The sequence below is a fragment of the Apium graveolens genome, chromosome 6 (genome assembly GCF_009905375.1).
Source record: "Apium graveolens cultivar Ventura chromosome 6, ASM990537v1, whole genome shotgun sequence".
Classification (NCBI taxonomy): Eukaryota; Viridiplantae; Streptophyta; class Magnoliopsida; order Apiales; family Apiaceae; genus Apium; species Apium graveolens.
In genome coordinates, this window is record NC_133652.1 from 103,197,518 (window position 1) to 103,223,007 (window position 25,490).

Here is a 25,490-nt window from a genome sequence, read left to right on the forward strand (position 1 = left end):
TATAATAACTGGTGCAGTTATCAAACTCTTCTTAAGAGTCTCGAATGCCGTTAAGCAGTCATCATCAAATTTAAAAGGCACATCCTTCTCAAGCAAGTTGCACAATGACTTAGATATCTTCGAAAAGTCCTTGATGAAACGCCGATAAAAACCCGCATGACCAAGAAAACTACGGATTCCTTTCACAGAAATAGGTGGTGGAAGATTTTCAATGACTCCCACCTTGGCTTTTTCCACCTCAAGACCCTTGCTAGAGACCTTATGCCCAAGAATAATGCCTTCACGCACCATAAAATGACATTTTTACCAATTGAGCACCAAATTAGTTTCTACACACCTTTTGAGTACCGCACGAAGATTATTCAAACATTCATCATATGAATGTCCAAAGACGGAGAATGTAACACCCCCAAATCCGGGGTCGGGGATTCAGGTTGTCATGAGTTCCATTTACCTTATCAATTCTTAATCTTAAAAGTCAACCAACTACTGAGTACTGTGACCCCACAATATACACACACACACACCACAAGTTATAGTCTCAGAGATGAATGCCAAAGATAACACAAGTCATTTTATTCCACAGTTATAAACCGTTATACCTTAAAAGGGTTTCTGAATAAATTTACATTTCTTTGCCATTATTACAATTCATATAGATACATAAGTCGGGTACATCAGAAGTTGAAAGCCTAGCCTATTGGTAATTTCTACCTCAGCTACAGCGGCATCAACGCTTCCAGAAAGCTGCGGAACGTTTCCTAACCGCTTGCGAATTGGAAGCTTGGTCTTGTTCATCTTTTCTATCTGTTGTTGTGTGATGAAAGAAGAAAGCAAGGGTGAGCAACAAGCCCACCAAAATAATATGTATAATAATTAACAATATATGAGCATTCTCATAGTACTCATGAAAGTCTTGGCCAAGAAGAAATGAACCAAGCTGATATCTTAACGCGACCAAGTCACAAAATATTCAGTATATATATACATATATATACTTTTCACAATCCTTGAAGTCCTCTGACATGTATAACATACACAGAATTCCAGTTTATAATTGTATAAAATATCGTTGCAAGGTGATCTCATATATCTAACCTTGTCTCAACGTTTTTCTGAAAATCTTTGACATGTATAAGATAATCATTTACTAGATATAAGTTTAAAAGATGAAGTTACAAGATACTCCAATATACTTATATCTTCTCCGAATACTACTTGAACTACCACCGTTCAAGGTATAATTCGTTTCAAAAGTTCATCACATAGATGAGACTACAAGATAAGATTTGAATAGATTCAATCCTTGAAATATCATTATAAATAATGAAGTTACGAGATACTTCATTAAGTACCGATATATATATACACCTTTATATATATATATACATTTTATACACTCCTTGAAAACCTCTGTTATGAAAATTATAAACAGAGTTGTAATATCCAATGAATTTGGAAAGGAGAAAACCTTGGCATAAACCTGATATCTTGGTGATCAGGCAAAGATACCAATAAGTAACCTAATCTACTAGTAGATGGACGAATTCCCCACTGGTCATCACCCTGGCCGCAATAGGACCTTATGCTGGACTGCCACTCAGCCACTTACGCATTTGATGGACTCCCACTGAGCCACTTACACTTTCATGGACGCCCACTGAGCCCATGTTGCTTATGCCGACTCAATAGATGGACTTACTTCCTGAACGTTGGGTAAGTAATCAATTCATTTGTCATAACAACAACCTCGTTGTGAATATAAAATACACCACAGAGCCGGATCCCTCAGGTTTTGAGCGAGTATTTAAATCCCCTTTGAAAGGAGGATCTTAAATATAAAAATGAGTTTTGGGATCCGCTCTAACTTTTAAAATCATTTTGATGACTCGAAAACATTTTCAAGAATGTTTGAAGTAATACTGATTTAATGAAATAAATCAGTCCCGATATATTAGAAAATATCTGAATATTATTATTAAATAATATTCCCATAAAGGATAATCTTTATAAAAATAGTTGAAGTAGAATTTTTAAAACTCATACTTGAAATGAATATTAAATAACCAAAGATATACTTATATGAAAGTACTATCTTTATTTGAATAATCGAAAATAAGTTTGATTATCGAAACATTATTCTTTAATAAAATAAAGAATATTATTTAATAAATAATCGGAGTCATAAGTCCTCGAATGAATATTCAAAATAATATTCATTAAATAAAATAAACGGAGTCATAAGTCCTCGAATGAATATTCAAAGTAATATTCATTAAATAAATAAACCGAGTCATAAGTCCTCGAATGAATATTCAAAGTAATATTCATTAAATAAATACACCGAGTCATAAGTCCTCGAATGAATATTCAAAGTAATATTCATTAAATAAATAAACCGAGTCATAAGTCCTCGAATGAATATTCAAAGTAATATTCATTAAATAAATAAACCGAGTCATAAGTCCTCGAATGAATATTCAAAGTAATATTCATTAAATAAATAAACCGAGTCATAAGTCCTCGAATGAATATTCAAAGTAATATTCATTAATAAAATAAAGTTATCGAATAAACCTTATTCGATTCATAGTTTTGAAAACTATATCTATATATATATAGAAATATATATAATATACTCGGGAACATCGACTCCCGGTTTTTAGAAAAATGTCCACCTTTGGGTCCCCTATACTAAGGGTATACGCAATTACTGCTTATCTCTAGCATAGGTATTATGCAACTATAAGCATTTGAATCAACAGATATATATGAAGATTACGAAACAGACTTGCATATATACCATATCACATGCTCCAATATATCGCAAGATTTGCTAATTAACCATCATGCATCTATCACAAGATAATGCATATACATATGTATACATCACAACAACAGTATAACGGGTAGAAAACTTGCTTGAGTGCTCCGGGGTAGACTTAAGCTTAGAGTGGGTCCGGTAACCTATGAACAACAACATAAGCCGGAATTAAACCACGGTCGCTTAAGAAACTAGACTTTAACCAATTGAACCCTAACGTTTGCTTATGGTCATTTCTACGCTTAACAAATCACATAAGTCGTTCGAGTACCCTCGGCTCCACCATTTTTAATAAATTAACCATTAAGGGTTTTAAGGCGATTCTTTCACGAGTACCTTACCAACTGCCTAATCCACTTAAAATAATTGTTTCATACCCCAATTAGTCATTTAAAGTCCTTAACCAAGGTTTCAAAGTAAGGCGAAGGGTAATGGTTCGGTCGCGAAACGCCGTTACTTAAAACGGTCGTTTCTCCTAAACCGTACATCGGATTCAAACGAACCACATATCAAAACGAAGCTCGTAACATGAACTATCTAATAATGGCAATGGTCAAAACCTAACAGTGAGTTCACGGGTCCTGATGTTATGAACAAAAACAGTCTAGGATAATCGGACATTACGACGACTATGTTTACGCGATTACCAATTTCGTACAACTCCAATTCAATTCACAAACAACCCACAATCATCACCATTCCACCATCATTCAACCACAATACAATATCATTCAACCATAACTCAATATCTCAACTTATTCATCTAAACCAAGTCAAAATTGTGGCCAAGAACTTTAAATCCAACAAGTATCACTCCTAACTCCAAAATCAACAAAACCACTTACTAAACAAAGCTCTAAACATGATTACACACCCATTACACTAACCCATCATCTAAACATTAGGAAATCCAAACAACAAAACTTAAGACTAAGATCATGAAGAGTTATACCTTCCTTGAAGCTTTTAATCCATGAAAGATCCTTGGAATGCCCATGGAAGCCTTAATCTAACCTCCTACAAGCTTGATCTTTCAAAGAAATCAAGAACACAAAAATTAATTTCAAGAAAGTACTATTCACCATCTTCTTGAATGATTTATAGGAAATGCTAGGAAAGGATTTTGAAGCTAAGATTCCTAGGAAGTATGTAACTTAACTAGGAGAAGCTAGGATAATTACCTTGTAAATTAGCAAGTGGAGGAGCTTGGACTTCCCTTTTTCTAAGAAAGAAGCCGAGAGCTTCATGAAGAAAAGAGAGGAAATGAATTTTTTTGCTTGCTTGGTGTATTTGTGTGGTGTTTTGTTAGCTTGGTTAGTTTAGAATTTACCATGGTAAATAATGCTTGGCTACAAATCAACCAACAAAACAATCTCACTTGTCATGCTTATGTCACCTTTCTTATGTCATCCATTTGCCACATGTCTTTATCTTGTGGTTTGATGATGTCATAATCCTTGGCTTCTTGTACAAGCTTGTCTCTTGGTCGCTTATTTGTTTTACGGTTCGCTTAACTTTCGTTCGCGTTTATCGTTCGAGGGATCATATCCGGGATCTTATTACTTGGGCTTCCTCTAAACCTTTCTCAATATTTTATATTCCATTTATGATCCTCTCTTAAAATCCTTGAATTTAAATCCTTTTTATCATGTTACCTTATACTCAATTCTTTCTGTATCTAGTAGATTTCCGGGAAAAATCAAAGTGTTCGGATTTGGATTCTGACGATCTTTACATACACTTATATACCACATAGAGTACTAATAATATCTCAGAAGATCAATAAAAGAACCCCTACATAGTGTGGTATGAAAAGTTTTTTCTTATTCAGCATAATCAGCAAAACACTATTCATAAGGGTTTCAAAAATTCCAAAAATTGGGGTTATTACAGAGAAGTCGTCCATGAACACCTCGACATTATTTCCAATCATGTCAGAGAATATAGCCATCATACATCTCTGAAAAGTGGCCGGTGCGCCACATAACCCAAACGTAACTCTGCGAAAAGCAAATGTGCCAAATGGACAAGTGAAGGTAGTCTTTTCTTGATCCTCTGGTGCAATACAAATCTGATTATATCCTGAATAGCCATCCAGAAGACAATAATACTCATGACCGGCCAACCTGTCAAGCATCTGATCAATAAACGGAAGAGGGAAGTGATCCTTCCTCGTGGCCTTGTTCAACTTTCTGTAGTCTATGCATACTCTCCATCCTGTGACTATTCTTGTGGGGATGAGCTCATTCTTCTCATTTGCTACCACAGTGATACCTCCTTTCTTAGGTACACATTGCACGGGGCTCACCCAAGAGCTGTCAGAAATAGGATAAATGATTCATGCATCCAGCCACTTCAGAATTTCTTTCTTCACCACTTCTTTTATGATAGGATTAAGTCTGCGCTGTTACTCAATAGTCGGCTTACTACCCTCTTCTAGCAGAATCTTATGCATGCAGTATGAAGGGCTGATCCCTTTGATGTCTGTTATAGTCCATCCGATAGCCGATTTGAATTCTCTCAAAATCCTTAATAGCTTGTCCTCCTCACTGCCTGAAAGGTCAGATGCAATAATAATAGGTAAAGTAGATGCATCACCTAAAAAAACATACCTCAAGTGTTCAGGAAATGGTTTAAGCTCCAAGGTAGGTGCTTCCTCAATCGATGGTTTGAGCTTTCCTTCAGCATTTTTGAGGTCAGAAGTACCAAGAGATTCAAATGGCATGTCTAGCTTTCGCCTCCAGGGAGAAGCATTTAGATATTGTAGTTACTCATTGCCATCCTCATCATCACTGTCAAAATCCCTCACTAAGGCCTACTCTAATGCTTCAAACATTAGCATATGATCAAGTTCTGAAGTAACAGCAGAATCAATCAAATCCACTTTTAAGCACTCCTCATCTTCTGTAGGGAATTTCATTGCTTTGAATACATTGAATGTCACATCCTGATCCTGCACCCGCATAGTAAGTTCACCTTTCTGCACATCTATCAAGGTACGGCCTGTAGCCAAGAAAGGTCTTCCCAAGATTATGGGAATCTTCTTATCTTCCTCGAAATCCAGAATAACAAAGTCTGCAGGAAAGAAGAGCTTATTCATCTTTATTAGCACATCCTCCACTATGCCTCGTGGGTAAGTAATAGAACGATCAGCCAATTGTAGAGACATGTAGGTGGGCTTTGGATCAGGCAAATTCATCTTTTTAAAGATCGACAACGACATCATATTGATGCTTGCTCCCAAATCACAAAGGCACTTGTCAAAAGATAACTTTCCAATGGTGCAAGGAATGGTGAAGCTACCTGGATCTTTAAGCTTTGGAGGTAACTTTTGTTGTAGCACAACACTGCATTCTTCCATTAGTGCAATGGTCTCAAGGTCATCCAGTTTCACCTTCCTTGAAAGAATACTCTTCATAAATTTCGCATAACTAGGCATTTGCTCCAGAGCCTCAGCGAAAGGTATATTGATGTGAAGTTTCTTGAACACCTCCAGAAACTTACCGAACTGCTTATCCAGCTTTTGTTGTTGCAATCTCTTAGGGAAATGTGGTGGAGGATAGAGCTGTTTCTCCCCTGTATTACCCTCAGACAGAGTGTGTTCAACAGTAGTCTTCCTTGGTTCCGCCACTTTCTCCTTTTGCTTAGCTTCTTCATCACCAGCTTCAGCTTCTCATTCTTTTGCTTTTTCAGCATCTGCAACTTTTCCAGACCTTAAGGTAATAGCCTTGACTTGCTCTTTAGCTTCCTTCCTGCCTGGCACTTCAGTGTCACTGGGAAGTGTGCCAGGTTGGCGATTAAGCACTGCATTGGATATTTGACCGATTTAATTTTCCAAGGTCTTGATAGAAACCGCCTGACTTTTACACAACAACTTAAGTTCCTCAAAATCAGCACTCGAGGGTGGAGCTGCACCTCCTTGTTGAGGATATGATTGCCTTTGAGCATAATGTTGTGGTTGCTGGAATCCAGGTGGATTGAACTGTTTACTTATGCCTTGCTGATATGGTTGCTGAATAGCATTCTGATTATTACTCCAGCTGAAATTTGGATGATTTCTGTTGTTAGGATGATAAGTAGCTGACATAGGCTGCTGTTGTCGCTGATAATTGTTCACATACTGAACAGATTCATTAACAAGAGAACACTGATCCGTAGCATGAGAACCTGCATAAAGCTCATAGACCATAGCTATCTGATTTACCCCATAGGTGGCTAGAGAGTCGACCTTCATAGACAACGCTTGGAGCTGCGCTGCAATAGCTATAGCCGCATCGACTTCCAGAATACCTGTTACCTTCCCAGGCATCATCCTTTGAGTTGGTTTTTGATGCTCATTTGCAGCCATAGTCTCAATAAGATTATAAGCCTCAGTATAGCTTTTGGCCCACAAGGCGCCTCCAGCTGCTACATCGAGCATGGGCCGAGATTGGGCCCCCAAACCATTATAGAAACCAGTGATCACCATCCAATCAGGCATTCTATGATGTGGACACTTTCTCAACATCTCCTTGTAGCGCTCCCAAGCTTCGCACATAGATTCTGTAGGTTGCTGCGCAAACTGAGTAAGAGCACTCCTCATAGCCGCAGTCTTCTCCATTGGATAAAACTTAACCAGAAACTTTTGCGCAAGATCTTGCCAAGTACTGATAGACCCAGCTGGTTCAGAATGTAACCAGTCCTTAGCTTTATCCCTCAGTGAGAATGGGAAAAGCCTCAGCTTGATAGTCTCATCAGTCACACCATTATATTTGAAAGTACTACAAATCTCGACAAAATTCCTTATGTGCATGTTGGGGTCTTCAGTCGCAGCACCTCCGAAAGAAACAGAATTCTGCACCATCTGAATAGTGCCCGGCTTGATTTCAAAGTTATTGGCCTCAATAGCCGGGTGCATGATGCTAGACTGAATGTCATCAATTTTAGGCCGAGAAAAGTCCATAAGAGCTGGATCTACCGGAACTAAACGATCACCCATGGTTACTGGCTCTTTCTGCTCACTTCCTGAATCCGAATCTTCAAAATCTATCTTCTCCGGAATATCAAAAACTTCGTCTGTCTCCTCTGCCGTATCTAAAGTCCTCTTGCAAGTACGAGAACGAGTTTGCATAAATGCTCGCTAAAGTACCTGAAACACAACCGGAAACAATAAGTAACACGTCTTAATCACTGAGTCCTAATGACCAATGATGGTAAGTACATAAACTAAGCAAATACGCCGAACCCCCGGCAGCGGCGCCAAAAACTTGTTAGGGCGAAAACACACGCTAAAAACATACGCAAGTATACGCGTTCGCAAGTAATATAGAATACTTTCTAGTTCGTTCCCACAGAGACTCAAACTAATTATGTTCAATTAAACTCACTCACCAGTGTATGATTACTTCTCAATGTTAAGACAATAACACTTAGATTTGATTAACTAGTTATTAGCTACAATTAACTACGAGAATTAAACATTTATTAATACTTGAATTAACAATATTAAAACACTCATGAGATCACAACTTCATTACTACTTCCTTCAATAGCTATTGTTACTACCCTTAGCATGCAACATTGATGATATTAATCGAATAACATGAAACTAATAAAAGCCAACTTTCATTGTACTAATACCATTCTACCAAACATCCACAATTAAGATAGAAGTTGGATAGACATCAATTATGTTGAGTCCCTATATGTCTACAGAAATTGACAACATAACGATTTAAGCACAAGTTATTCCTTTTAATTACACAGGGCTAGTAAAACGGTTAGAGTTACCCACTAATCATGCATACTTGTACATGAACCTATGCTAGCATGGCAAGTTCTGAATCTCAAGATCCACCGTCGCTTCACAAGAGATTAACACCCTATCTTATATGTTCGCGACGCACATAAGATGAATACGCACAACCAATACTAGATATCATACAATCATCACACACTAAGGTATTAAACAACTAACTAAAGAATTCCATAGTAAATCCGTTACGACCCCATGATCACGATTCGCCCATGATAGCACTCATCGTCATCATGGGTTCATATGAAAACATGATAATAACACACGAGAATAATAACTAAAACTACTTATATTAAACCAGAGTATGTCACAAGAGTAAATATGTTCAAAGTAAAGAAAATTGGCATCCAACGTTACAATGAAATAAAGAATCACAAAAAAATATGCTTCCTCTTCGTTGCGGTGTGCTAAAACGGTCTTCTTCCTTATCTCCTTGCTCTTTGATTAATACTACGATCCAACCTTTTTGAAACGTCTCTGAAATCTACTTATATAGGAGTCCCATAAAGCCCAGCTAACTCAGAAGTTGGAAGTCAAACAGAAATAGGAGTCTAAAATATTAATTCTGAAAATCCGTCCCTGCGCGGCCGCTCAGCATTCCTGAGCGGGCGCTCAGCTTCCTGAGTGGTCGCTCAGTAGAGCTGAGCGGGTGCTCAGCCCCCTTCTGGAAACTGATCTATTTTTCTTCCGTTTCTTCGCTGCAATCTGCTCCTATCTTCCCACTTGCAATGCTAAACACATGCCAAGGTTTATTATTGATGAAATCTCTCCCGAAATGCAATTAATACCCTGAAATGCACAAACACTAGAAAAACGCATCAAATACACAAAATACTTGAATTTAAGACACCAATTCAAGCTATTATAAGACGTTCTAAGTGGTATAAAATGCCACTTATCAGCAGGCGCGGCCGCGCTGGTGTTGCGTGCGGCCGCGCCGGGGAATTGAAAGTCAACGCGCCCGCGCTGGTGAAGCGCGTGACCGCGCTGGGTCGGGATAAAAGAAATCCTGATTCTTTTGTAATTCAAATTCTGGACTCCTGGGATGCATGGGATGCTATATAAACATAACTTGGGTCATTTTTCAAGAGATATTCAGAGATTTAGAGTTTTTAAGACATCAAGAAAGGAGAAGGCGGCAAGAGACCTTTTGGCACAATTCAACAAAGGAGAAGACGATCTAGTTTATTCTTGTGAATCTTTGTTTTAAGTTGTAATTTGGATGCTTGTTTCTTGTTTTGCTGAACCTATATTCTTGTGTGTACTTGGTTTTATTTATTCGTATAAAGACTACGTTTGCTATATCATGTTTTTATTGGAACCCACGTTAGCGATGAGTTCGATTATGGGCTAATCGTTATTGTGGGGTTCTAGCGGATTTATTTATGGATTTCTTTAGTTAAATTGTTTGATGCCTTAGTATGTGGTGATTGTATGATATCCTAGTATTGGTTGTGCTTATTCCTTTTGTGAGCATCGCGAACTTATAAGATAGTGTGTTAATTCTTAATGAAGCGAAAGTGAATTTAAGGATTTAGAACTTGCCATGCTAGCATAGGTTCATGTATTATTATGCATGATTCGTAGGTAATTTTAACCATCTTACTTGCCCTATGTAATCAAGATAGATAACTTATGCTTAAACCGTTATGTTGTCAAATTTTATAGACATATAGGGTCTCAATATAATTGGTGCCTATTTAGCTTCTATCTCTTTTATGGATGTCTGGTAGAATGGTAGTCGTGCAACGAAAGTTGGCATTTATCAGTTTCGTGTTGTCTGATTAGTGTCATCACCATTGCATGCTAAGGTTGAGAATAATAAGGCTATTGAATGAAGTATTTAATAAAGTTAGGATCTCATGTTTGTCATATATATTAACTGAGTCTATCTTATTCTCGTAGTTATAATAGTTAGCGTAATTCTTAGTTATAACATTCTCAATTTGTTATCGTCTTAGCATTGAATAATAACCATACATTGTTGCTTAGGTGCATAATTTAGATAGTTAACCAATACAGTCTCTGTGGGATCGAATTTGATTTATATCTTATACTGCTTGCGAACTCGTATACTTGCGTGTAATATTAGCGCGTGTTTAGTGACTAACACCATCCCAAGTTAAGCTTCAAACTGAGTCCCCGAAATTCTGAGAAAGAATTCAAGGTGACATTTGTGGTCCTATTCATCCATCTTCTGGCCCATTTTGGTACTTTATAGTTTTAATTGATGCGTCAACTCGATGGTCTCATGTATGTCTACTTACAACCCGAAATACAGCCTTTGCCAAATTACTTGCCCAAATATTTAAACTCCAAACTCAATTTCCTAACCATCCTATTAAATCAATTCGACTAGATAATATTGCTGAATTTACATCTGCAACTTTTAATGATTATTGTATGTCAGTAGAAATCTCAGTCGAAAACCCGGTAGCTCATGTACATACAAAAAATGGTTTAGAAGAATCCTTAATTAAAAGACTTCAACTTATTGCCCTTTCCTTACTCCTAAGAGCGAAATTACTTATATTTTTTTGGGGTCATGCAATACTTCATGCTGCAAATATAATTAGAATAAGGCCTTCTGTTTACCACAAACAATCCCCTCAAGAATTGGTTCTTGGGCAAGTACCTAATATATCTCATTTAAAAGTATTTGGTTGTGCTGTGTATGTTCCTATATCACCACCACAAAGAACTAAAATGGGACCTCAAAGAAGAATTGGTATATATGTTGGTTTTGATTCTTCGTCTATTATAAGGTATCTGGAACCATTAACTGGTGATGTTTTTACTGCTCAGTATGCTGATTGTCGTTTTGATAAATCCATGTTCCCTATATTAGGGGGAGATAAAATTTTGCATAAATTAAGTTCGGAAATATCATGGAATGCCTCAGGATTAAATGCTATTGATCCGCGTACTAAATAATGTGAATCTGAGGTTCAAAGAATTATACATATGTAAAATATTGTTAATCAAATGCCAGATGCATTTGACATTTAATGATTGTAGAAATATTGTGAAATCATATATACCTACTGTTAATGCTCCGGCCAGGATTGAAATCCCCGGCAATAAATCAATTTCAGCGAAATTGATTGATGATTCAAAGCCACGCCAAAAGCATGGTAGACCTATTGGTGCAAAAGATATTGTACCACGAAAACGGAAATCGATTGGAATTGCCCCAGAAGTGGCAAAAGTTTCAGAAAATACCCCAGAAGTGGTATTGTCTCCTGAAGAGGTTCAAGCCCCTGAAGTGATTGTAACAAAACTCCCAGACCTGGGATTGCCTTCAGAAGAGAATGTTGCCCCAGAAGTGTCACATGCCCCAGAAGTGGCAAATGATTCCACAGAAGCAAAGGTACATGAAAACTATGAGATCTTAATGAATTATATCCATAACGTGAAATTACTGGATCGTGGGAGTATTGAGGTTGATGATGTATACACTTTTTCTGTGGCATCTGATATTATTATGAACTCCGATCCTGAACCACAAAGTGTGGAAGAGTGTCGACACCGAGAGGATTGGCCAAAATGAAAAATTACAATTCAAGAAGAATTGCAATCCTTGCGCAAGAGAAATGTATTTGGACCTGCAGTCTAAACACCAGCTGGTGTAGTACCGTCGAGAATAGATGGGTATTTATATGAAAACGAAATGAGAAAAATGAAATTATGAGATATAAAGTCCGGCTTATAGCCCAGGGATTCTCTCAAAGACCTGGTTTTGATTACCAGGAAACATACTCTCCTGTGATAGATGGAGTTACTTTTCATTTTCTAATGGGTATGGCTTGTATGGAAAAACTGGAAACACGTTTGATGGACGTTGTGACAGCATATCTATATGGATCACTTGATAGTGATATTTATATGAAAATTCCCGAAGGATTAAATATTGAGGACACTAAGCCTCAACATTTATATTCTGTTAAATTACAACAATCATTGTATAGTTTGAAATAATCTGGTCGTATGTGGTATAACAGGCTTAGTGAATACTTATTAAATGATGGATATGTTAATAATCAAGTGTGTCCTTGTATTTTCATTAAACGATCATCAACTGGTTTTGTTATTATTATTGTATATGTGGATGATTTGAATATTATCGGTACTACTGAAGATATTACTAATGCTGCTAACTATTTGAAAAATGAGTTTGAAATGAAAGATCTTGGAAGGACAAGATTTTTTTTTGTATACAGGTGGAGCACTTATCTTCAGGAATATTTGTTCATCAATCAAACTACAATGAAAAGATTCTTGATCGGTTCTACATGGACAAAGCTCATCCACTAACCACACCAATGGTTGTTCGATCACTTGAGGTTGAAAAGGATCCTTTTCATCCTATAAAACAGGATGAATAGGCTCTTGGACCTGAAATTCCATATCTCAGTACAATTGACGCTCTCATGTATCTTACAAACAACACACGACCTGATATTGCATTTGTAGTGAACCTGTTGGCAAGATTTAGTTTTGACCCTACTAAAAGGCATTGGGATGAAATCAAACATATATTCAGATATCTTCGAGGGACAATCGATCTTGGACTATTCTTCCCAAACAATTCAAGATCACGACTAGTTGGATATGCAGATGCTGGATACATGTCAGATTCTCACTTTGGGCGATCAGAAACAGGTTACCTATTTACATATTGTGATACTTTTATCTCTTGGAAGTCTACAAAACAGACTATGGCTGCAACTTCATCAAACCACGCAGTGTTACTAGCAATTTATGAAGCAAGCAGAGAATGTATTTGGTTAAGGTCGGTCATTCAACATATTCGAGAATCATGTGGATTATCAAGTATTTCAGAAAGTCCTACAGTTTTATTCGAGGATAACTCGGCCTGCATCAAACAACTAAAGGAAGGATATATTAAAGGGGATCGAACCAAATACATTTTGCCAAAATTCTTGTACACTCAAGAACTTCAAGAAAATGGTGATATTGATGTACAACAAGTTCGCTCATGCGATAATCTGGCGGATATACTTACAAAGTCACTACCTACATCGACATTTGAGAAGCTGAGAAATAATTTGGATATGCGGAGGTTAAAAAGTTTTCTACATCAAAATGTCAAAATATGAGACATTTTATTCAGGGGGAGGTTGTACTCTTTTTCCTTCATCAAGGTTTTTATCCCACTGGGTTTTTCCTTGTAAGGTTTTAACGAGGCAGTCAATCTTTGCAATAACTCGCATTTGACAATCAAGGGGGAGTGTTAAAATATTTGAATAAATATAAAGTGATTGTCAAAGCGTATCGAGGAAGTCTCTCAAATCTTACTGAGGAAGACTTGCACAACTTCTTAAGAAAGAAACTTAATCAGGAAGACTTCTAAAGCTTATCGAGGAAGACTTCTAAAGCTTATCGAGGAAGACTTGTAAAGCTTATCGAGGAAGTTTTGTAATACTTAATCAAGAAGATTTGAATAGCTTACTTAGTAAGACTTGTAAACCAACTACTATAAATAGCTCATTTAGCTAATGAAATGAGATACAACTTTATCTCCATATCTTCTATTCTCCTATACTTCCTCTACATTAAACATAACTAATATTTTCAATCAAGGTTTATAACAAAATCTAATTTGTTATTTTTCACTAATCTTTGTCTATAATACGAGACGACATATACATAAAATTAGCTACATTTTATTCCTCAGTTGAAATAACTTATTTATGAGTCAAAATAAATGTTGTTGATTGAAATAAAACAAAGCTCTTACTCTACGAAATATCTCATCACTCGATCATGTATAGTTACTCATCATAAATATATATTAGATGTTCTTGTATATCTTGAAAAAGTATATATTTGATATTATAAATATTGAGACTAACTAATAACTTTTAATCATCTTTTTTTATATTTTTTTTTTATTATATAGATTATACTATATAATATAAATTGGTTATGCATGGGATTTAAACTAGTATGTTTTAAATAATAGGGTCAAGTCTCTGATAATTACCACAAATCAATCTAACAACTTTGATTCACATTTTTTATTGACTTGAAACTTATAAAGATTTCTAAAACACTAATTCGGGTGAATGTAAAATATTAAAAACACCCAATTTCATTGAGATGATGTCTCCATCGAACAAATAAATAAACATACTAAACAGAGAGTTAAAAAATTCATTTTAGTTAGATAAGGCTATGACACCAATTATGGAAAACGATCAAGTTATGATAATTTTTTTTATAAATGGAGTATTATTCCAATACTGAGTTAAAAATAATTTTAAATATATTAGTCAAATTGAAAATTAAAAATAGTTATACTTGTCGGTACACTTAATTGTACTTTCAACTCATAATTATTTCAATTTTTATGGCTAATTTGACCAAATCACTAAAATATAATATTTTATTCTCTAAGAATTAAATTACGTTTACTTTCTAATAAAATAATTTTAATAATTATTTTCTATTATTTTATTTATGAGTAAAAAAAATGTTGTTGATTGAAATAAAACAAAGCTCTTACGAGTGCTCTACGAAATATCACATCACTCGATCATGTATATTTACTCATCATAAATATATATTAGATGTTCTTGTATATCTTGAAAAAGTATATATATTTGGTATTATAAATATTGAGACTAACTAATAACTTTTAATCATCTTTTTTTATATTTATATTCTGTATTATACTATACAATATAAATTGGTTACGTAAGTTATATAATTAACTTACATATTTTTTAAATCATTTAACTTAATGATATGATATTAAGAATAAATAATTAAAATATTTTAACTAAATATTTATAATTATTTAATAAATTCAAACACGCTAATCTTAAATTTATTAAAAATAAAAATAAAGTGGATACATATATATAATAGAAAATAATTATTAAAATTATATTATTAGAAAGTAAATGTAATTTAATTCTTAGAGAATAAAATATTATATTTTAGTGATTTGGTCAAATTAGCCATAAAAATTGAAACAATTATGAGCTGGAAGTACAATTAAGTGTACCGACAAGTATAACTATTTTTAATTTTTAATTTGACTAAGATATTTAAAATTATTTTGAACTCATTATCAGAATATCACTCCATTTATATAAAAAAATAATCATAACTTGAACGTTTTCCACAATTGGTGTCATAGCTTTATCTAACTAAAATGAATTTTTTTAACTCTCTGTTTAGTATGTTTATTTATTTGTTCGATAAAGACATCATCTCAATGAAATTGGGTGTTTTTAATATTTTACATTCACCCGAATTAGTGTGTTAGAAACCTTTATAAGTTTCAAGTCAATAAAAAATGTAGATCAAAGTTGTTATATTGATTTGTGGTAATTGTCAGAGTCTTGGCCCGATTATTAAAACATACTAGTTTAAATCCTGGCGATGAACGAGTTCCCGTTTTTATTTAAAAAAAATTATTTATCTCTTCATATTATATTTTAAAATATTTATATAAATATATATAATAATAATAAAGTTATAATAAAAATAATAGTATAACATGTGGTCATAGTCTAGTAGGATAAGTAAACTATATCAAGTAGTTTAAGAATTTAGTTGTTTAGCGGATATGTAGCACTAATTATTTATTTTTTAATAATATGATAAGTTGTGGTCGTAGTTTAGTAGTACTAGCTTACGGCCCGTGCGATGCACGGGTCTTGGTTAATATTTATATATTTTTAATTTTATTTCATATAATTTTATTAAAATTCTATATAAATAATTAAATACTAAACAATGATTATATAATTATAATTTTAAGTTAGCTTCAAATAGTATAAATAATATATGATTGATGAGATCTTATTTATAAATAATAATGTAAATGTTTATTGTTGGTGAGTGAGATTCGAATCTGAAAACTTATATGTACCTTTATAAATAATATAAATATTTGTTGTTAAGGGGATTCGAACCTGAGAACTTATATGTATTTTTATAAATAATAATATTAATGTTTGTTGTTGATCGGATTCGAACCTGAGAACTTGTGGAGTGTATTTTTTTAGTATGTGGATCTAACGGCTCTGTTTATTTGATAAAGAAGATCTGACAGTCGTGATATAAAGGGATAACCAAAATGAGGGGTGAACCAAACTACAAATTATACCTCATTCCGGTGATTATAGTATAATATAGATACGTACTCTAAGTCTAGTATTTTAATAATTTAGTAGATTAGAGGATATATAACACTATTTATTTACTTTTATAATAAATAAAATTAGGGAATAAATGTTGAGCCAAATTATACCCCATTATGGTTATTGTAATATAGTATATATTCAAGACTTGCTTCAAGTTATCGCATGATCTGTGACGCCCTCCAAACCCGGGTCAGAAGTTTGGGGTTCACAACACACACACAATGTATAAACCTTGTAACACCCCCAAATCCGGGGTCGGGGATCCGGGTTGTCATGAGTTCCATTTCCCTTAATAACACCCAATCTTAATAAACAATCAACTACTCCGTACTGTGACCCCACAATAAACACACACACCACAAGTTATAGTCTCAGAGATGAATATCCAAAAATAACACGAGTCATTTTATTCCACAATTATTTGTCATTACACCTTAAAAGGGTTTCTGAAGCCTAGCCTATTGGTAGATCCTACCTCAGCTACAATGGCATCAACGCCTACAGGAAACTGCGAAACGTTTCCTATCCGCTCGCGAATTGGGAGCTTGATCCTGTTCATCTTGTCTATCTGATGTTGTGTGATGAAAGAAGAAAGTAAGGGTGAGCAGCAAGCCCACCAAAATAATATGTATAATGATTAACAATATATGAGCCTTCTCATAGTACTCATGAAAGTCTTGGTCAAAAGAAATGAACCAAGTTTGATCTCTTAATGCGATGAAGTCGCAAAATATTCAGTATATGTACATATATACTTTTCACAATCTTTGAAGTCCTCTGACATGTATAATATATACAGAGTTCCATTTTATAACTGTATAAAAATATCATTGCAAGGTGATCTCATATGTCTAACCTTGTCTCAACGTTTTTCTGAAAATCTTTGACATGCATAAGATAATCATTTACTAGATATAAGTTTAAAAGATGAAGTTACAAGATACTCCAATATACTTATATCTTTTCCAAATACTACTTGAACTACCACCGTTCAAGTTATAATTAGTTCAAAAGTTCATCACATATATGAGACTACACGATAATACTTGAATAGATTCAATCGTTAAAATATCATCAAAATAAAATGAAGTTATGAGATACTTCATTTGATGCAAACATCATTTTGAAAACTTGACCCTGCCAACACTCAACAATCGCCCAACCGTAGTCTTTCTATCGAAGTGCTCTGGGTAGTGTTGCAGAAATATCCAATTGGATGATGAACTCATTACGGGAGTTTGCCGCGCCAGGAAGACCACTTACGATGATCAGTCGTAGTAGTACAACCCCACCATTTTCTACATATAGAGGAGAACCTGTCGGATTTACTTGTCAACCGAACACTGAACTCCTAAGGAATGGACCGTCTTAGCGGAACTTCCAGGCCATTTTGGGCCAATATAATAAGGCTGGGCCGGCGCCACTCGACCACTTACGCCACTCCTAGTTCAGATGAAATCCATGACTCTGAAACGTAAAGCTCGTTCCCCCTTTCCCCAAGTAGAAACTTGTTGATACGGCTCCACCAAGAAGTCGTATCTAGTTGGAAAGCAGAACTCACCGATATTTCCCAGGCGATGCCTGTTAATGGATTAACTTGTTCCAAGAATTTTACTTCCCGAGTGTTGGGTAAGTAATCAATTCATTTATCAAGACAGCAACCTTGTTGCGAATATAAAATATATCACAGAGCCGAATCCCTTAGATTTTTGAGCGAGTATTTAAGTCCCCTTCAAAAAGGAAGATCTTAAATTTGAAAACAAGTTTTGGGATCCGCTCTAACCTTTAAAAATCATTTTGAAGACTCGAAAACACTTTAAAGAGTGTTTGGAGTGATGCTAATTTAACAAAATAAATCAGTCCCAATATATTAGAAAATATCTGAATAATATTATTTAAATAATATTCCCATAAAGAATAATCCTTATAAAAATATTCGAAGTAGAAGTTATAAAACTTATACTTGAAATGAGTATTAAATAACCAAAGATATACTTATACGAAAGTACTATCTTTATTTGAATAATCAAAAATAAGTTTGATTATCGACACCTTATTCTTTAATAAAATAAAGAATATATTTCAGTAAATAATCGGAGTCATAGGTCCTCAAATGAATATTCAAATAATATTCAATTAATAAAATAAGCTGAGTCATAAGCCCTCGAATGAATATTCGAAATAATATTCAATAAATAAAATAAAGTTATCGAATAAACCTTATTCGATTAATAATTTTGAAAACTATAATCATATATATATAAATATATATTTAAAAAATCTACTCGGGATCCTCGACTCCCGGTTTTAGAAAATGTTTTCACCTTTGGGTCCCTATACTAAGGGTATATGCAAATTACCGCTATTCTCTAGCATAGGTATTATCAACTGAACCAACAGATATATATGGCAAGAATACGAAACAGGCATGCATATGTACCATATCACATGCTACAATATATCGCAAGAATTTGCTAATTTAACCATCATGCATCTATCACAAGGTAATGCATATACAAGTGTATACATCACAACAACAGTATAACGGATAGAAAACTTGCCTGAGTGCTGCCGGATAGACTTAAGCTTAGAGTGGGTCCGATAACCTATGAATAACAACATAAGTCGGAATTAAACCCCGGTCGCTTAGGAAACTAGACTTTAACCATTTAGAGTCCTAACGTTCGCTTTCGCGCTTAACGATTTACTTAAGTCGCTCGAGTACCCTCGGCTCCACCATTTTTAATAAATTAACCATTAAGAATTTTAAAGTGATTCTTTCGCGAGTACCTTACCAACTGCCTAATACACTTTACATAAATGTTTCATACCCCAAATAGTCATTTAAAGTCCTTAACCAAGGTTTCAAAGTAAGGCGAGGGGTAATGGTTCGGTCGCGAAACGTCGTTACTTAAAACGGTCGTTTCTCCTAAACCGTACATCGGATTCAAACGAAACACATATCAAAACGAAGCTCGTAACATGAACTATCTAATCATGGCAATGGTCAAAACCTAACAGGGAGTTCTCGGGTCCTGATGTTAAGAACAAAAACAGTCTAAAGTAAATCGGACATTACGACGACTATATTTACGCGATTTCCCAAATTTTTACCATTCCAAATCATATCAATCCAACTACTAATCAACAACAACTCAAGATACACATCAATGCTACTGATTTCAGTCATAATAAGCTCAAGGATCTCAATCCAATCATATATTATAACATCTCCAAATTCAACTAAACTACTTAACAATTAATCTCGAATCATGCTTATCATTCAAATTACTACTCATCCATCCAAACCATCTCCAAACTTCAACATTCAAACTTATTACTAAAGGGTGTGAAGATTTATACCTTTCTTGGAGGGTGGAAAGTTACTAGGAAGCCTTATGGAGCCTTCTACAAGCTTGATCTTTCCAAAGAAATCAAGAACACAAAGTTAGGCTTTAAAGTTTCTAAAAGTCTGATTGAAATAACTGTAAAAATGAGGGTCTTAACATGCTTATTTGGACGAGACTTGTGAACAAGAGTTGTAGACCATCTCAATACCTTTCCAACTAGCTATAGAACATAACATTTGAGTGAGTATTGAAGGAGATATGGTAGTTTAAAGTTGATGGGTTTGTTTTGGCCGAGAGCTTTTGCTCTTGAAAGCAAAAGTCAACTTCTAATTTTTGTGTTTTATGATATTTGCTTGGTTGCTTCTCCTTTTTGCCTTGGAAAATGTTTTAGCTTTTTTCCATGGTAAATTTTACATGGCCCAAAATCAACCAACAAAACAAAACCCCTTGTCATGCTTATGTCATCTTGCACATGTCATAATGCTTCCACTTGTTCACACCTTGTTGGTTTGATGACATCATCATCCCTAACCTCCTTGATTAACTCCTAATTGCTTGCCTAATGACCGCTGATCTATTATACGGTTCGCTTAACTTTCGTTTTCATTTATCGTTTGAGGGATCATACCCGGGATCTTATTACTTAGGTTTCTTTAACCTTTCTCAATACATTATATTCCTTTCATGATCCTCTCTTATAATCCTTGAATTTAAATCCTTTTTATTCTGTTACCTTATACTCAATTATTTCTGTATCTGGTAGATTTTCGGGAAAAATCAAAGTGTTCGAATTTGGATTCTGACGATCTTTACATACACTTATTTATCATATAGAGTACTAATAATATCCCAGAAGATCAATAAAAGAGCCCCTACATAGTGTGGTATGAAAAGTTTTCTTATTCAGTATAATCAGCAAAATCACTATTCATAAGGGTTTCAAAAATTCCAAAAATTGGGGTTATTACAAACATGTATATAGAATTTTATATGCATTGACCCTTCTTTACACAATCACGGATTGTAACAGGTTAAAGTATGAAAACAAGACACAACCTTAAGTTTTATTACATCGTACCAAATCCCAACTAGTTCAACTTACAATTGATAATGATATCGTTCTTACAATCATGCATAACTTATCTACAATATAAAGCTCCTGCTAGCTCGATCCAACTTAACCAGGAATCCTAGCTCGCATACTGGACTGGGAATCCTCATTACCAACAAATTTCCTTTTCAACTGTTGAAAACATAAAATTGTTTGCAAGAGTGAGCTAACTAGCTTAGCAAGTCATAATAGCAATAACTGAGGTTAAACAATAACCAATTGAAATGATTCAGAAGAATCAAGTTTCTGAATAAGCAATGATTATAATTGGATATTCACTTTTCATTTTTAAAATGAAAGTTAGGCTGCTGATCAGTCACACACTAACCCCGAGCAAGGCTCCCGGCTTTGCTCTATATACTAGATCCAAGGCACACATTGGCCTATTATGACCACGAATCTGGTCTGACCACGAATCTGGTCCACATTTATAAAATAATCCAATTCCAGAATAACAATATGATAAACAATGTAATTCAATAAGCTGAATTATAAACAACATTTATCTTGAAGCATAGGGTGATTCACATTACCATGAAGGTATTACAAGGAATTCAAAAGATTGGCTTTCAATCAAAGAAATAATCAAAAGGTAGAAGACCAAGGGTTCAAGGGTTACAAGGATTGGCCTTCTGTTATACAAAGTACCAAGGTTTGTATGTTGAACAATTCGATAGCAAGAATTAGTATGTGGTATATATATATTTGTGGAGTAGTATCGTATGTGTCTGGCTCGTATCTAAAAATTCAACAATCAATGGTTTACGAAGAATAAGGCTTATGGCTCAAGATCAATAAGAATCAGGGTTCAAGGTTGAATAGTTTAAAGCGCTTGTAATATAAAACATGATTAATTTTGAATACTAGCAACATGTTATGAGAAAGTTCGAAAATATTTGCAATATATCTTAAGAAGGTTCAGAAGTACTTGCTTTATCACCGATGATTTCCAACTTTACTTGTACCCATCTAACAGTTTTACTTTTCCATCACTTTCCTTCTTTTTCTATGCCTTGCTTCTATTCATCGATCACTTTTCTACACTTCAGTTCTATTTACTGATCACTGGCTTTCGTTTCTATGCCTCGCTTACTCTGCTAGGCATCACAAGTATCTATCAATACTCAATCTCATATCATTCTAATCGTCATATAGACGTCATAAGCTTTTATCTACCCTTCATTTTATCCAAATCCGATTTACGATCGAAAGTTATGACTAAAACAGTCAAACAATAACCACATAGGCATATAACACATCAATCAGATAGCACGTAGCACATAGCATACAGGATATTCGATCAAAATAATTTTTCAAAAAAGATTCAGGGTTAAAATGATTTTTCAGGTATTTAATACGAATTTTTAAATATTTTTCGAAATTAAAACGGGTCTCCGAATCATTTTATAATTAAATAATAGAGTTCAAACACCCGAATCTGATTTTAAAATAATTTTATAAAAATTATCGAGCCTTGAAAATAATTTAAAATAATATTTTAAAGCTCGAAACTATTTTTCAGAATTTTTAAATCAAAAATAAATAATTAAAACTAATTAAATAATTAATTAAAATTAATTAATAACTAATTAAATTAATTAGTCAGTCAATATTTAAATTAATTGATTAATTAAATAATTAATTATCAACTGAAATTAATTAATTAATTAAGATTTATTTTAGAATTAAAAATAATTTTCAGAATTGAAAATATTATTTTTTGGAATTTTAAAATAATTAAAATAATTTCTGAAATTAATTATAAAAAGAAAATATAATTTTCGAAAATAAACAAAACAAAAATCCTAAATTTGAAAAATATTAAAACTGGAATAATATTTTTGCAAATCAGGGACAACTTCAGGGGCCAAACAGAAGTTTGTCACCCCTGTCGTCGTTCCCGACGACTCCGCCGACCAGAACTCCATGGCCGCCGCCATGGAGTTTTTCCGGCGGCCTAAAATCAACCCAGAAATCCACGATTTTAACAGGGAATATACTAATAATCACCCAGAGTTTAGTTCTGCAATCAATTTGTCCAACCGATCATGGAATCTTCAACAAAATATGTCCCAAAAACTCCGATGCCCCCATGCTTATTCTTCTGGCGAGGCTCCTCTGCCTATCGTTTGTTAAGCTTATATATACCAATCGAACCATTGTTCAACGATCTATAACGTGGTAACATCAATTTTAAACAATAACCCTTAACCCAGAAAAACCCAATTTTCAATTTAGAACATTCATATCAAGAACCCTAATTTTATTTTCGAGAATCAAACACCCTTTTCTATATGTTATTGAACTCCAAATTCGATGTATAATATACCAAAATGACCAGAAAAATATTATCTACATGATTCAAGCATCAAATTATATCAACAACATCAAGTACAAATTTTCATAATTTAATCTATAATTAATTTGAAATAAAATAATTAAATAAGAAAAATACCTTGATTCCTGCACAAAAATGGATGGTTGATTCAGAAAGGTATTTTCGAGAGCTTCGATTTGATATATTGCACGCCTGAATCGGAGTTCGACAACGTCTTTGTTCGTGCGTTTGGTATTCAAGAACGTAACATTTTTTTAGGGTTTTTCTCTATATTTCAATGGTTGTAACTGACAGATTGTGATTATACGACTAAAATGAAATAATAAAAGGGCTATTTATATTTATGGAATATTTGTTCGTGTTGGATCATTTTGGATCGATAAATTAGTTACTTAGCTGCTAAGTAACTGCAAAAATGATCCGATTTGATACCCGTATTGGATAATGTTACATATTGAATTCTCAATGATCAGAAGAAGCTCATAATATGGTTGTTCGGGTGTCATCAGTATTTGATGTGTCGTCTGGATTTGACACATCATCAGCATTTGGATGTCATCAGTATTTGAAGACAGCCATCTTAGAAGATTTGTTATGTTCCATGTATTGTGGAATAGATATCTTTTACGACTGAGTTATAGGACTTTATCTATTCAGTTGAAGATATGTATCAGTTTCGGTTAGCTTTTGATAATGCATATCTTAGATTGATTAGTTGTAGCTGTGTAGTATATAAACACAGTTTAGGTCATCACATTGTGTATCGATCTCGAGTATCATTCGACCTAGCAGCTCTCAAGAACATCAGTATTTCTTGAGAGAGTTTTGTAACAGTTTCTTTTAGAAATATAAAAAGCTGTTATATTTTATTACTTGTTCGAAATATTTATACAATTGTATCCAACCCCCCTTAAACAATTGTATCTTTACTGGGCAACAATTGGTATCAGAGCTCACTGATAAACTTATAATCAGAAATGATCTAAACATGTCTCTGAACAAGTATGAAAGTATTAAAATTCCCATTCTGAAAAAGACTGAATATCCTACATGGAAGGTGTAGATGCTCATGCACCTCGAAGCTACAGATCCAGATGATCTCGACTTGATTAATAATGGACCCTACATGCCAACAAAACTGGTGCCTGCAACTCCTTCTGTTGTTGAACACTATCAGCTAAAGGAGAAGAGTGAGTGGACACCAGAAGAGAAAGTAGTTGTGCTGAAAGATGCAAAGGTAAGAAACATTTTGCATAACATTCTTGATTCTGTGATGTCAAAAAGGGTTATAGCCTACAAGACTGCCAAAGAGATTCGGGATGCTCTTGAAACTTAATGTCAAGGAACCATGGCCATCAAGAAGAACAGAAGGGCTGTTCTGATTCAAGAATATGAACATTTTGAGGCCAAGCCTGATGAAAGTCTCACTGACATCTATGACAGATTTCTGACCCTGCTCAATAATCTGTCTTTGGTGGGAAATGTATATGATCGAGAGGATTCAAACACCAAGTTTCTGAGAGCCTTGAGTGAAGAATGGGAGACTCGGACTTCAATCATACGATATCAGTATGATTTAGAAATAATCACTCTGGATAAAGTGTATAGCATGCTGAGAACTTATGACTTGGAAGTCCAGCAAAGGAATGAGAGGAAAAGCAGCAAAGGAAAAACAATTGCTTTGAAAGTAAATGATAAAGCCTCAAAAGAAAAGTCTGTTGGAGTTGTAAGAAAGAAGAATAATTTGCCAGAATCAGATACTGATGATTTATCATCAAATCCTGATGATGATACTGATTCTAAAACCGATGAGAACATGACAGATTCTAATGTCATACAAATGGCTGCATTGCTGGTTAAGGGCTTCAGGAGGATGCAATTCAAGAAGTCTAA

The 25,490-nt window shown here is 34.4% G+C and overlaps 1 protein-coding gene and 1 non-coding gene across 2 annotated transcripts; both read left to right on the plus strand.

Moving 5' to 3' along the window:
* Window positions 1–7,302: 7,302 nt before the first annotated feature.
* On the plus strand, window positions 7,303–7,409 carry LOC141669328 (small nucleolar RNA R71). The gene has a single exon (XR_012553615.1). It is a non-coding gene; the product is annotated as a small nucleolar RNA R71 (small nucleolar RNA).
* A 5,639-nt stretch (window positions 7,410–13,048) lies between these two features.
* On the plus strand, window positions 13,049–13,738 carry LOC141665361 (secreted RxLR effector protein 161-like). The gene has a single exon (XM_074471344.1). It carries the CDS (start codon window positions 13,049–13,051, stop codon window positions 13,736–13,738), a length of 690 nt encoding a protein of 229 aa, XP_074327445.1.
* The last annotated feature ends 11,752 nt before the right edge of the window (window positions 13,739–25,490 follow it).

Excerpts from the sequence above, each read along its gene's own strand:
- LOC141665361 (XM_074471344.1), top strand. The coding sequence starts at position 13,049 with ATGTATCTTACAAACAACACACGACCTGATATTGCATTTGTAGTGAAC.